Source organism: Pipra filicauda, unplaced genomic scaffold (genome assembly GCF_003945595.2).
Source record: "Pipra filicauda isolate LSUMZ 115617 unplaced genomic scaffold, ASM394559v2 scaffold198_size2598500_pilon, whole genome shotgun sequence".
NCBI classification, from domain to species: Eukaryota; Metazoa; Chordata; class Aves; order Passeriformes; family Pipridae; genus Pipra; species Pipra filicauda.
Genome location: NW_024104307.1, coordinates 480,113 through 493,805, shown reverse-complemented (window position 1 = coordinate 493,805; position 13,693 = coordinate 480,113). Strand labels below are relative to the sequence as shown.

The 13,693-nt window shown below is 34.0% G+C and overlaps 1 protein-coding gene across 2 annotated transcripts in view; it reads left to right on the top strand.

Annotated features, from left to right (window-relative positions):
• Window positions 1-13,693, top strand: part of CDH9 (cadherin 9) — a 102,404-nt gene that overhangs the window by 28,425 nt on the left and 60,286 nt on the right. The window contains exon 2 of one of the 2 annotated variants that reach the window (XM_027734675.2): window positions 1,234-1,550. In XM_027734675.2, the coding sequence (XP_027590476.1) occupies window positions 1,320-1,550 (231 nt within the window). In that variant the 5' untranslated portion in view covers window positions 1,234-1,319. Of the gene's footprint in view, window positions 1-1,233; window positions 1,551-13,693 lie in introns of those variants that run through there. The other variant, XM_039380539.1, reaches the window with a different exon arrangement.

Sequence of the window (13,693 nt, the reverse complement as noted above, 5' to 3'; positions counted from 1 at the left end):
TTAAGGTCTTTAGAGTACAATTCATTGAATGTTTTCCATTAAACAGACTCTCAACAGACTAATAATTTTCACAAAAAGCATCTTATTTCCAAAATATCTTTTTGTACAAAAAGAAGACTGCCTTCCCTTCCACCAAAAAATAACACAACAAACAGCAGAGTGAAAGTAGCTGTTAGTAATATTGGGTTGCAGAAGAAAGAAGGATAGGTTTATATGTGTTTTTTTTAATTTAAAGATTTCATTATTCTAAAATTTCTGAGTGCTGTGACCCCATGCTACAATCACTGTTAACAGACTAGGACTCTAAAAGAAAATGTACTTTTGCTGCTGAATTATTTTCCTATGATTTCTGTGATATACAATGACAGCTCAGGAAAAGATATCCTAATGCAAAAACAGATTTATCATGAAAAAGTTTATGGAAAAGACTGGGACATTAGGCACCTAAGCTGCACTGCCAGATAAAGAGTATGAATTTAATTTGGTTTGATTAAATATTGCTTACAAACTTCCACAAAACCATCAAAGCCATTTTCAGAGAAATAATAATTACAGTAAAGTTCTATATCATGAAAGTTTCCATTCATTCGTCCAGGATTCAGGGAAAAATAAATACATTCCAAATGGAGAATTCTGTTCCAGATGCAGAGGTTTTTTTAACTCCAGAAGGATTCCTATGAACCCATACTTATCTAAAAAGTAATTTTCTTTCTTGTTTAAAGAACTCGTTAAAGACATTAGTAACACTTTATAAATCTCATTTTATGAGTTCTTTTCTGCAGAAATAGAAGAAGATACTCTGGACAACTGGGGGCTAACAAGGAAGAAGAATGGGTTGTATTAATCACAAAGTAACAGACAATTCATATTTGCAGACCATTCTGAACAGATATTAAGGGAGGATAGCATCAGACTGAGCTGGGAGAGATTAGATTGGAAGGTTTCTTATTATTTGGGCTGTTTCCTTGTGTCAGGATGCTGTTGGTAGCTAAAGTTTTCAGATGAACTATTTTACTCAGATTGTGTTTTAAATTAATGTCTATATACCATGTGAGAGTGAACTAGAAAAAGATGAAAAAGACATTAAAGAACTTGATCTAAAACTCTCTGAGTAATTTTTATGATTATTTGTCACTGACATGGGGTATTGTTGTGATCACCAGATTGTGTTCCTGTTTCCTTAGGGAAAAAAAGTTGTTGCAACTTATCCAAATACTTTTCTCCATCCCCTAGGTTCTACTTACAAGAGGAATATAACATTTGAAAAAAATTTTTCTGGTGAATTATTAGAGGAGTGGAGGCTAACAGCATCTCTGTAAATGATGAGGACTTACTCCTTCCTGACAGTTTTGCTTTGGAGCTATATGTTTCATGTGATTCACATGATGCCATCCCAAAAAAGGACTAACAAGCACTCACACAGTGAAAAGATAACAGAATTGTCAGAGAATGATGGAAAAACACTGCACCGCACCAAGCGTGGTTGGATGTGGAATCAATTTTTCTTGCTGGAGGAGTACACAGGTCCAGATACTCAATACGTGGGCAAGGTAAGCCTTGTGTTTAAAAGATTCTCTAAAGATGATGCATCTGACACCCTTGGTAATTTCACTCCTTCTTCACAGCTGTTTTGCTTTTTATACAGCAGTGGTCCCAATTTCTCGTTAAGTCAAAGCACACCACAGACCCCCTGGGGTTTCCATGATTGTTAGAAGTTGTGAGAGATGTGAAGTAGTTCAGTGAAAAGAAAATAGGAAACTGTTCAGACTAAAACGTTCCAATTTCTTATTACATATGCCTATGCAAGTTTTATCACTTTTTCAACTGTTAAACATAAATATTACATAAGGGAATAGAAAAGTTATGCCTTCATTCATCTACCTTGAGGCATTTGCCGGTATGCTGGGCTGTGTTCTTCCTCAAGTGAAATCTAGAATTCTATTAATAATAAAATTGCTGTCTATCCACAATTCCATGTATGGATGAAGTGTTGGAGGTGAAAAAAATCTAGTTTTCATCACTTCTGAAATAAACTGATATCTTTAATTAATGACTTGAAGGACTTTACATTCTTTGAAATCTATCTACATCCTCTATTGCCAACAATGGCACCCCTGAATTACAGTTGTCTGCAGTCCTATCTTTTCTGATAACACAAGACTCAAAGATTTCCAGATATTTAGTCGTTTGTGGAGTCTCACCATCCATCGATATGACTTGTGGTCTGGTACAACCAAACAAACTTGGGAAATATCTAGAATATATCCAGAATTACTTAAAAATTAAGGAAATGTCTATCTTAATGGCTTAAGGTGAAAAATATCCTTTCTAGTTTCTGTCATTTATCCCCAGTGTTGTCACTGGCTCTTATTGTCAAGTAACTCTCTCATTTTGGGGTGCCTAGATATGAAATTGATTGAGACATTTATAGTCAAAAGTTCCAAAATGTTTCTGACCATTAACTAGTGTCTCTGGTCATGGAAGACATGATCATCTGGAAAATGTGGAAATCATCTCTCTCTATTAAGAAACCAATGTCAAAGAAGCTAACCATGGTAACTATGAACTTGATTCTGACCTTGTTTCTAGCAACAACTACACCATACAATTTTGGTTTTAGTGAAAGAAATTCTGACTTGCAGTAGCAGAAATGAGAGCAAATAATCCTACTGCTAGATCTGTTTATCGGTGTGTAAAATAGGAAGTTTTGTTGTAGAAAAAGAGATCTTCAATAAAGAGTGAACTAATTGCATAGAGATATTTCTCAAAAAAATTGTTTGCAAGTGCAATTTAGTATTGAGTAGACTTACCAAGAAAACATACAAAAAGGTACACAATAATATAGAATTCCATAGATGTAAGTTCTACCTAGACTCACAGAATTATTTTTTTTCATAGAAAGCTGTCGTAGAGGAGAAGTGTTAAAAATAAGAGCTGATTCCATCTTACGATTTTTTACACGTCACTGCAAAATATTACACAAAAACCTTGACAGAGGTCAACATCACTGATTCTCTAAAGAGATGGAAATCACCCCAAATATTACCCTGTGTTCCAAAGAGAAGAAGTTGCACTGAAGTGATGAACTCCATATGGTTGCATAAATTTTATAACAGTTTATAAGATGATGAAATTATCATAGTTCTGTCCTCCGTGGTATAAAACCATGGTAAATCTGTTTGAGTTAGTTCAAATTATCCTAGGTACATGTGACATACAGCACCAAGAGGAGCTGCTACAACAAGAAGTCAAATAGGGAATCTTTTTTAAAGAAAAAAAACCCTAACAACTTCTTTGAACAATATTATTCTGAGGAAGGCTTAAATCTCAGGTTTACTATTCTCCTGCTCAAAGTGATGATAATTAGCAAATTGGTATGTGTGAAGAAAGAACACTTTTATTCCAACCCATGGGAACTAGTTCATAGCAAGTATTCTTATCCAAGCCCTTTTTAAGATGGATATGCACAGGCAGATGGATTACTGGGGTAGAATAATAAATGTAGCACTAAAAATTAAATAAACTGAATTAAGAAACTATCAGGAAATAAAATTCTAAGAGATCATAGCCATAATATTAAAAAATTATTTTTCCTACTCTAGTTCAATTTTCATACAATTTTTATCTGTTAGGTCATTGAATGTGTTTTGTTACTAATGCCACTTTATTGAAGCTTTATATTGTTATGAGTGCATTCTGTTATTGGCAGTGGGGGAGCATCACTCAGTATGACATAGTGAGATAAAATTTGTTTCCTAAGAAGGATGGGTACATAGAATGGGGAGCTATTCTGTGAAATCCACACACCTCTCTTTCTTACTGCTCAGATACCAGCCCAGAGCAGGGACACTGGGTACTTGCTTTTACCGGTGGACTGTCCAAGTCCTGACTGGCAGTCTGGTTCCATGAGAGGACTTCCTGTGCTCAGGGTCCACTCAACATCAAATGTTCCTCCTGGAGTGCAAAGTTTCTCCCTCATATCTAAGATATTATAATCTTAAATATTACTTTTTAATGTTAGATTGTTGTCAGCCAATGGCCTCACTAGCCAAGTAGCCCCAGGATCTCTTCCCCCATAACTAAGTCCAAGGAGCAGCTTTATTGGGACTACTCTCACCCTGTGGTCTCCTTCCCAAATATCCTCCAAGAATGGAAAGTTATCAACAGCTCCATGACTGATTTTTCATTTCTTTCCTATACATACCAAACTAATCTAAGCACTTAGGGCTGGCAAATGCAATCATGTCTCATTTATCTGAGTTGGTAGGTCTCGCCCTGTGACAAGAAGTAAATAATAAAAAGATCTCTGGTGTACTTGTAAGGTAGATGAAAAAGCGAGCTCCATGCAAACCTGGTGCATGGCTCACAGACTGCTAACAGAGCTAACACAGTGTTAATGGACCCTGAAAAGCTAGAACAGAGCTTATTTTGCTAATTACAGTTAGATAGCTTTTAGGCAAAAACAGTGATAGTGTTGATAGGTGACATAAAATACAGGCCACTAAGTGCGTCTGATATGCTTGGCAGAAATTGAAAATATTGTTTGATGAGCAAAGGAAGTTAGTATTCAACAGCTGCCAAAAGGCTTGATGGCTAGAGCAATTTTAGTAAGGAAATTTCTCAGAGAGCAATCACCCTTCAAGAACAGGGGATATATGCAGAACAATTGTCTTGTGAACATGATGGGAGTCAAGGTAAATCCAGACAACTTACAGTGTATCCCTCTCTCATCTTTCTTTTCTTCTCTTCTCTCAGTTCAGAGGATCCGTCTCATATACAGGCAAATGCATAAAAAATAAGTGCGTAGGAAGTCTTTAAACTTATTGGGTCCTACTACTCATACCTGCAAAAATGCAAGAACTGCTTATGGTATCCTTTATTCTCTTATCCTTTTAAATTATATTCAGGAAATTATTAGAGAAACCAGTGGATCCATCATGCTAGATATTGTTTAAAAAATGCACAGGGAGATAAACAAACTCTGGAGAGTTTGCAACTGCAATATTCAGTCAGACACAGGTAAGGTAAGCAGTATCACAGTCCTGCTTAAAAATTTAGCCAAGAAGAAAAAATAAATTCTAAAACATAAAAATGGCCATATTCTTTCAAGATGCCTGTTACCTAGTGTGAATGCTGAATATTTCAATGAGATCATTAATGTGAGGAATTTTCAGAGGATATAGTGAGAGGAATTGTAACTCATTCTGCCTACTGAAGTGGATTCAATATAGCATTCAGAATTAAATTTATGAGATTAATTTCTTTTTAAAGGAAAAAAACCAAACTGATAAGTATTTTTGTGAAATACAAACGTGTTGATAAAATAAACACCTGGCGATATATCATACTGTGGCATTCTTTGGTTTCTGAAATTTCCTTTTTTTTCACTAGTGAGGATCAATAGATCCAACTTCTCAGCTGCTACTAACTTTAAGCCTCATGCAGAACCTAAAAAATGAATGTTAAAACTGACTTTTTATGAGAAAGCATATCAAATGTACTCACTTACTAACAAACGCTACAAAGAGACAATAATCTAAAAAAAAGGACATGCAATCCAGGAAGTATTAAAATGTTGATGAGGATGACGTTCATTAATTAAAGAAAAAACTAATAAAATACACAGAAGGCTCTTACCAGGTAGTCCTTGAGGAACAATTGGTTTTATTTTCCAAAGATAATATTGATTTTATGTGTCTCTATTTCTACATGACATACCTGACACCCACTGAGTGGACATCACTTGTGCAAAATGAGAAATACCATTAACTCTGTCATTATGAAGTATCCCTAGACAAGAAGAAATAGGCCTAAGCAAAATCATCAGCCATTTTGGAAAACACAGTCCTTTACGTTTTGCAACAATATACTGAAATGATTTCAAGGGACAAGATTTTTCCTTCCTTAAGTCATTCAATTACATTTTTTACATGAAAGTTAGTCTCTTCCTATATTAAAAAGGCACTTTGTTAATCAAAGGATGATAATCTTGATAGGCAGATAATGTGTGAAGTTCCATGCAATATATGTTGGACCCAATCGTAAGCTTACAATCAAACACCTGCTGTATCCCAGAATTTTAAAATGAAGAAACAAACAAGAATAAAAACATTTTTGTAAGCTACCTGCAACTGTTCTTTCTCATATTAAGGGGGGAAATACAAAAGCAAATAAAAAATAAATTTCACTGCTCAAAATTAGTTCCTCCATAAATAGACTCCTTTTTAATTACTTCCATAAAAATAAATGAAGTGGGTTTTGCATGTTATAAGCATCATTTAGATTGGATGCAAACCGAAGAAAAATCTCTGTTCTACCTTCAGCTGACCAATGAATTTGATTCATGACATCTTTCAGTGTGTCTTCATAAGGTGAAAATAAGGTGAAAATAAAAATAATCAGAGGGTGGGTTTTTTGGAGAGAAGTGTTTGTTTTGGGTTTTGGTGGGGTAGGGTATAATATATATTAAATACAACCATTTATTTCTTGTAACCTACATTTAAAAATATTCAGACATCTGCAGATGAGGTTGTATGCTATAGCAGTCTGCCTTACAGAAAACAGAGACACAAAACTAAAAGAACTTCATATAACGACTAAAGAAGTCTCACTGAATTGCCAACAGGTTTGCTGTTATTTAATACAGAACTTCACTCAATTTCCCTTTTGTACTGTACATTTTGGTTTTTTCTTATTTAATGGAATTAGATAGTAGTTCCTTGTAAATATAGAATGAAAATGTACTAATGCCTGAAAATATTATTTCACAGTACTTTGCAGTTTGCCTTTGGTACACCACAGAATTCCAGAGCAGGCTCCTTCTTAATAAGCAAAGCAGCAGAAAAGTCATAAAATGGGATCAGTAAAGCCCTTCCTTCTTTAGTCTTATCCCCACTTATTAATGTCTTTTCAACTTGTTGCTGAGGCCTTGGCCATACTCAGCCTCTGCTTTGAGCAGTTTGGGAAGAAGAAGCTTATGGCCCAAACAGGTGACCCACTGAGCTGACTCGACAGCACTACAGTGCCCAAATTGGCAGTAAACTTAATTGCTCCATCCCGAAGCATAATGTTCTCATCCATAATAGTTTTTATTAATTATGTAATGTTATTTTCTTTATGTAATGAAATCTTATCTTGATCTTGCCTTTAGAGTAATGGAAAGAACTTTTCTGCTTGTGACTTTAATCAATTTATGCAATTTATCCATAGGGATTTCTTTACAGTATTTGTTGCTTTCCCTCTGTAGAGTCATTTTAAGAATGACCTGTTCTTAGGATGAGAGAACATGCAGATGCACTATCTTTTCAGTCTTTCAAATGTGTTCTCCACTTTGTTATATCTGCATCCCATTTGTAAAACTGTTGCAATGAGTACAGCACATAAATGCTGCTAAAAACAGCGTGTTTTTTGATATCTTTTAACTTAGTAGTATGGTAAGTTTCAAGAAAACAATAGAATCATAAACAATCATATGCTACTGACCCACAATCATTTAGAAGTATAATTAAACTGGGTGCAGACTTCATCACAATCTTAGTATGTTCCATCTAGTATGCACTATATCCCAAAGCCATCTTATAAACTCCAAATTTTGAAGAAGATTAAATAATATCTATTGATTAGAATCTTTACTATTAAAGTAAAATCAATATTTTAAGATTAAACAAAAGAAGAAAATTTAGTGGGGTCTCCTCTGTCTCCTCCTTTTGTCTTTACTTTCCTCTCTCAGACCCCAAGTTTTTCCTTGTATTTGAATAAATACAGGGAAATAATGATGTATTAAAAGAGAAAGGAAAAAAAAAAGTAAGGACAGAAAATATCAAAGGAATGAGAAAAAGTCTGACCAATATTTTAAAAAATACAGAACAGAAAACTTATTTGATTAATAAATTAATAAAGTATCTCCACTTACATTGCATTTTTCAGTTAGTACATTTCTTCAACAAATATTTGGTCTAGTTTCAAGCAGATATATCTCTAGGCAGATGTATTTCGTAAATAAAATTGAAACAGGTAAACAAAAAAAAGATTAAAAAGTGCCATAACAAGTTCTTGTCTTAGATACATGTGTAACTTAACTGCAAACACCAGTAAAGAGCCATAGGTTTACTTGTTTAAAAATAATTTATTTTCTGAAGGCCAGCATAAACCTTATTGAAAAATTGTTGGAAGGAAAATTTATTTTTGTTGAAAAATAGTAAAAACAAAAGTTTTCAATAAAATTTCATTGCTAAAATGAAGGCTAAAGGGCCAGGGAAGAAAGAAGAAAATTGTGAAAGACAATTGTTACATCTTCCAAACACAATAGAACTGTTTTGTTTTGAAGGAAGGACAGCAGTTCATTTCTGATAACCTAAATACATTTTTAATTGAAGTTTCAAAAATAATGAAGAGATCTAGTCACATCATGCATAAACCAAGTATAAACAGTTTAAATACAAAAAAACTTGAATGTTACATTGCAATAATAGGCCTAAGTTAGAATTTTGCTGTCAAATTTGAACATCATATTTCACAAAGTAAAGAATTATTTCTGAAAACAACTGCAATGATCAGAGACTTCAAAGACATGAATAACAAGAGTGAGTTGGCATTGTTTGGTACAGATGGAGCAGCTGTCATGAGATCTGACAGCTTCTGTTTCTTCAACTACATAAAAGACTGCTAAAAAATCTGAAGTTCTTGTCATGTTCAGGGCAAGAAGTTGGGTTCATATTGTCACAAGATTGATTTACATTCACCATCAGAAAAAAGTTTTTGATAGTAAATACAGTCAACACAGTGAAGTACGAGGTAAAGAATGCTCAGAGAAGCTGAATTGTCTTCTTACTGCAGGTTTTCACGAAAAACTAAAAAAAACCACAGGTCAGAAAGTTGACATTGATCTTACCTGGAGGCAGGAGGATGGGTATCTCTTTTGGTCCGTGCCTGTTTTCCTCTCAAGGATTCTGTGTGTGTTTTTCGAGTTCAATTGCTAAATTAGCTGGATTGGTTGTGGGGAAAACAAACAAACAAACAACAAACAACAAACAACAAACAACAAAAAATAATTCCAAAGGATAAGAAATACAAAATAAGGAAATCCTCAAACCTTTTATTGCGAACTTTTCCCTTTCTCCTTTTCCTTGCTTTTTCCATTTCCTTGTCCCTTCTCCTCCCCTATCCTCTTCTGGGACAGAACATCCAGTATGCAATGATTTTCAATTTAAAAAAAAAAAAAAAAAGCTGCCAAATATGTGCCTTTATAGGTGTTTTGCACTTAATGAAAAAAGGAGAATTTGCAAGATAATTTTCTAAAATTTTGCAACTCTAACTTAAAACTTCATCCGTGGCATAAATGCATCTAAAAAATTATTGAGCTATGTTTAAAGCCAAAGCCAATGCAAGACAATTCAACAAAGGCAAAACGACAAAAATTTTGCAATTCTTTTCCCTTTTTCCTCTCTCCCTCCATGCTTCTTTTTGGAAAAAAATTATGATCGCCCAGCCCCCAGTGTAGCAAAGGTTATTGTTTGGAGTTTAGTTTATAGTTCATTACAACGCTTGCTTTTGGCTTAGTGACAGCTTCCCTTCCCCGGGTATCTCCTGAGTGTACTCAAAGCACAAGGGGGGTGAGACAGGAAAACAGTAATGGAGGTCAGGGGCCGTGCACAGTGGAGGCCCCCCAGTGGGGTTTGCTGGGATTGAGGGTGTTGACAAGCTAATAAAAAACAAGACTTGAAGTAAAAGTACCTGATTTAAACACAGAGTGAGTATGGAAAATGAAGTCCTCTTCTGCCTCCGGTGGTAATTTCCAGCTGCCATTTAAAATATAATTGTCATTTTAATAAAAAGCGGCTTTTCTGAGCTTAAAAGGCTCTTGTTCTTGTCAAGCTCCTCATTGGAAAAGGCCTAAGGAGGTCTGCCTCCAAGACCTGGCTGGCTCAGGAACCTGACTCTACAAGTAATTGTTATTCGTAGAATAGCCCTATCTTTTTACAACTTCATGGGCTGATATTTCTCAGCTTTGCAGCTTTAAGCCTGGAAAGAGAAGATTAGACTTCTGGCAATCTGCAGACCTATCATTGTCTGTTATCAGGCAATCATTTAGAGTGCATAAAAAGGTGAAAGGGTGAGGAAATTGCATTTCACAAGATATTATTCATTATCTTGTTTATTTATTCCATTGATTACATTAGGGGAGAAATTCTGAAGAGGGGAAGTGTTTTGACTATATTGTAGTTTACTGATACCTGCCAGCCTGTTGATAAAAACTGCTCAAAACTCGTCAGAACAAAACAATATATGACTACCTAAAAAGACCAATTTGACTGCATCGGAGGATGGCATGGTGCAATGTCTTGTCTCTCGGACATGTGTTTATGAATAGTCACCTTGATGACAAATAGGGAGACTGTCAACAAACAACTGCCAAGAAGAGCAAGTCTTTTATCTCTGTATGTGCCTGATACATCAACTCCTGTCTATTGCAGGATTCATCACATGTTTCAGTCTTCTGAAAACTGAAAAAAAATGTTAGTCTAGTCCATGTAATTAGTCAATTTAGCATTGTGCCAGGCATCAATCAAAAGAGGAACTTGTAATCTCTCATCAGTTACAGAAATACATAATTACGGACATATCATTGCTGTATGTATTGCTGTAGAAGTACAAACACACTGGGGTAACTTCTGTTCACTCTTACATAACTCTAAGGTCAAGGTGTGGCATGAAATCTCTCTTTTCTGTTTTTACGCAGCAGAATTTAATAAAAATTATGAGAAAGCATTACAGCCTCCACGAACATTTTAAAAGTTACCAATTTCTCCCTGTCTTGTTTCACATTTTAGGGAAGTATCCCCATTTCAGATGTCAAATTGTGAGTGTGAAGAAATGACAACCAGGATGATAATATTAAATGAGTTCTTTAACTGAAGAGAAATTTTTATTATGTATTCTCCATTTCTGTAGAAGGAGCCTAGGGAAAAATTCTCCTTTTTTTTCAGTTGTAAAACTCTTAACAAAATCTCAAAGAGGTCTTTGGAATGGCTAATTCAGCTACAGGTGTAAATTTTTAGCCTAGATCTTCCCATAAAAAATAATAATTGGTATAATAAATACTTGATAATGCTGAAAATAATTATTAATAAAATTTGATTAAATATTTGGTTTGTATAAATTTTGCTTTTTTTCCATCTGTAAAATGTAATTGCCAACACTTCTCTAACAATGCTTTTCCTCTTAACATGTCTATGTATGAATTGTTTCCACACAATATTACAAAAAAAGCTCTAGAATATAATGAAAACAGCCATGAAGTATTGGGTTGAACAATATATCAGGACACACTATGAAAAGGAGGAAAATACAGAACCAAATATTTAATATCTGCTTACTTTGTGAACAGTGCTTGAATGTTTTAATTTGTGATACAAATGACAGCTTTAACTTTGCCTATTGTATAACAATAACAAAGATAGAAATACTAAGTGGGATATTGTTATACTTCTAGTCAAGCATTCATAAAATGCATTTACTTAACTTAAAATTTGTGATTGTTGTCAACGCCTGTAGCTATTTTTGCCCCTTGAACTTTCAGCTGTTGCTACATATTTCTGGTTAAGAGTTGAAATAAATACTGAGTTTCCAAATACTGAGAATAAATATGGTTCTCATAAAAAAGTTCTGGTTTACAACTTCTACACAGTTTAAGTGGAATTAACACTAATATATCAAACTGATAAAAATGTTGCAAGTACTGATGCAACTTTTAAAAATGGTGCTTTTCTGATAGTTCAGTCTTACAGAGATTGTGGAAGTAAACATATTTTTCTTTCTAATAAGCATTTGTGATGAATAAACACTGTCAAATACCAGGAGGGAACAGAGCATTAAATCTTCATATGTAACTGGGTCAGGTAGCTGACTGATAGGACCAAAGTAACAAATGGAAAACAAAATATTGAAAGTGTTTGCTTACCTTGTCTCTCTAGCACTGTAGCATTTGCATTTAAAATGGTAAGACTAAAGTTCCACAATAATTTAAAAAAAATGGAAAAAATACTGTAGGTTCTGTGTAAAACAAGTGACTAAAAGAAATAATCATGTATATTTACCTTTTATTTTAAACCTATATTATATATAAACAAGTGGTGTGGACAATAAAATGAATTTAAAGAGAAATTTGGCATGGGAGCAAGTATTTCTGTATATATTGTCACTGAAGTAAATGGAAGTAGGGTTGTGGCAAAAAAAGCCAAATCAATTATTAAAATGTTTGGGGTTTTTTACTATCTTTCTAAGTTTCAGTGAACATTCAAATACACTAATCTCTGTAAAGCCTAGCAATTATGAAGTCGAAGAGGTAACAGTTTGATTCTCACCCACTCCATATGAAAAATGTAGAATCACATGCAGAAAGGCGTGAAGGGCAAAATGTGAATCTATAGCAGAAGGAATTCTTTAGTCCTTCAAAAGTACTGATAGAAACAGGAATCACTCGTTCTGTTTTTGTCTTTAATAGTGGTTCTGTACTTAATTTTCTTTGTACCTGAGGTGGCTAAATCTGGTCTAACTTGAAAATATGTAAAAGAAAAAGAAATAACAAAAAAGAGTTTAAAGTCATTCTATGCTTCTAAAATACTATGAGAAAATATGTGTGTGTATCTCTATATATAACACTGTTTTATCTTCAGGATAAAGAAAGGATTTATGTTGATCCCTCTGATGAGGATAAAAGAGAACAGGATAAGTAAAATGTTATAATAATGATGCTGGGATTATTTTTAATAATTTCCACTTGCATAAGTATCATTCAATAAAATATATCAAAGTATTTTCCATTAAATGAACAGTACCTGTTGTGAGACAGGCAATTCCATATCTCTTCTTCTGAGGAGAAAACTGCAGCAAAATTGCTGAAACAGTGATTTGAGGTCAGAGAGTGAATCAATGACAACAGTTAGATGCAGAACTGAATAGCCACTGTATAGGGACAAATTTAGCATAATGGCAAGGCTTATGTATTTGTAGAGGTCCAGACAAGAAAGGACAGTTCTCATAAAGAATAAAAACTAGTTGAAAAAAAAAAAAGAAAGAAAAAAAAGCACTTCTAATACCTTATTTTGAATATTAGCAAAATCTCAAGTTCTGTCTTAAAACCTATCTCCAAATGATTAACAAGACCATGGTCAACATTTGACTCCAGACAAAGTCATAGGATAATTAGTAAAACAATAAGGTTTTATTTTATGTGCTGTGTGCTTTTGCAAAGTACAGAGCAATTCTTTAGACAAAAAATGGTTTCACCAAAGAATGAAGACTGTCAGCATTGAAGACTCCAGTTCCCCCCAAAAAATCTTTTTTTTTCATAAATTTAATAGAAAGTTAGTATCAATAGATTCAGATTTTTTCCAGTCTAATTATGTGCAAAAGCCTTGACTATCCTTGCTGTTAAACTAACAATAATTTAACTATTCCCTTATGCTCCTCCTGCTGGGCTTCTTTTTCATTAATATTTGCATTATGAATTTAAAAAAAAAAAAAAAGCAAACCTCTGAATTTTTTAATGTCTCCATATTAATATTACTTCATATGATCAGCTTGCAGATTCAGCTATTAAATTAAACATTCTTTCGATGAAGCAACCTGTTCATCTGCAGGGCTTTATGCTTGCTTTAGGGCCTTATGCTTTGATTTGTCTAGGCAACACTTC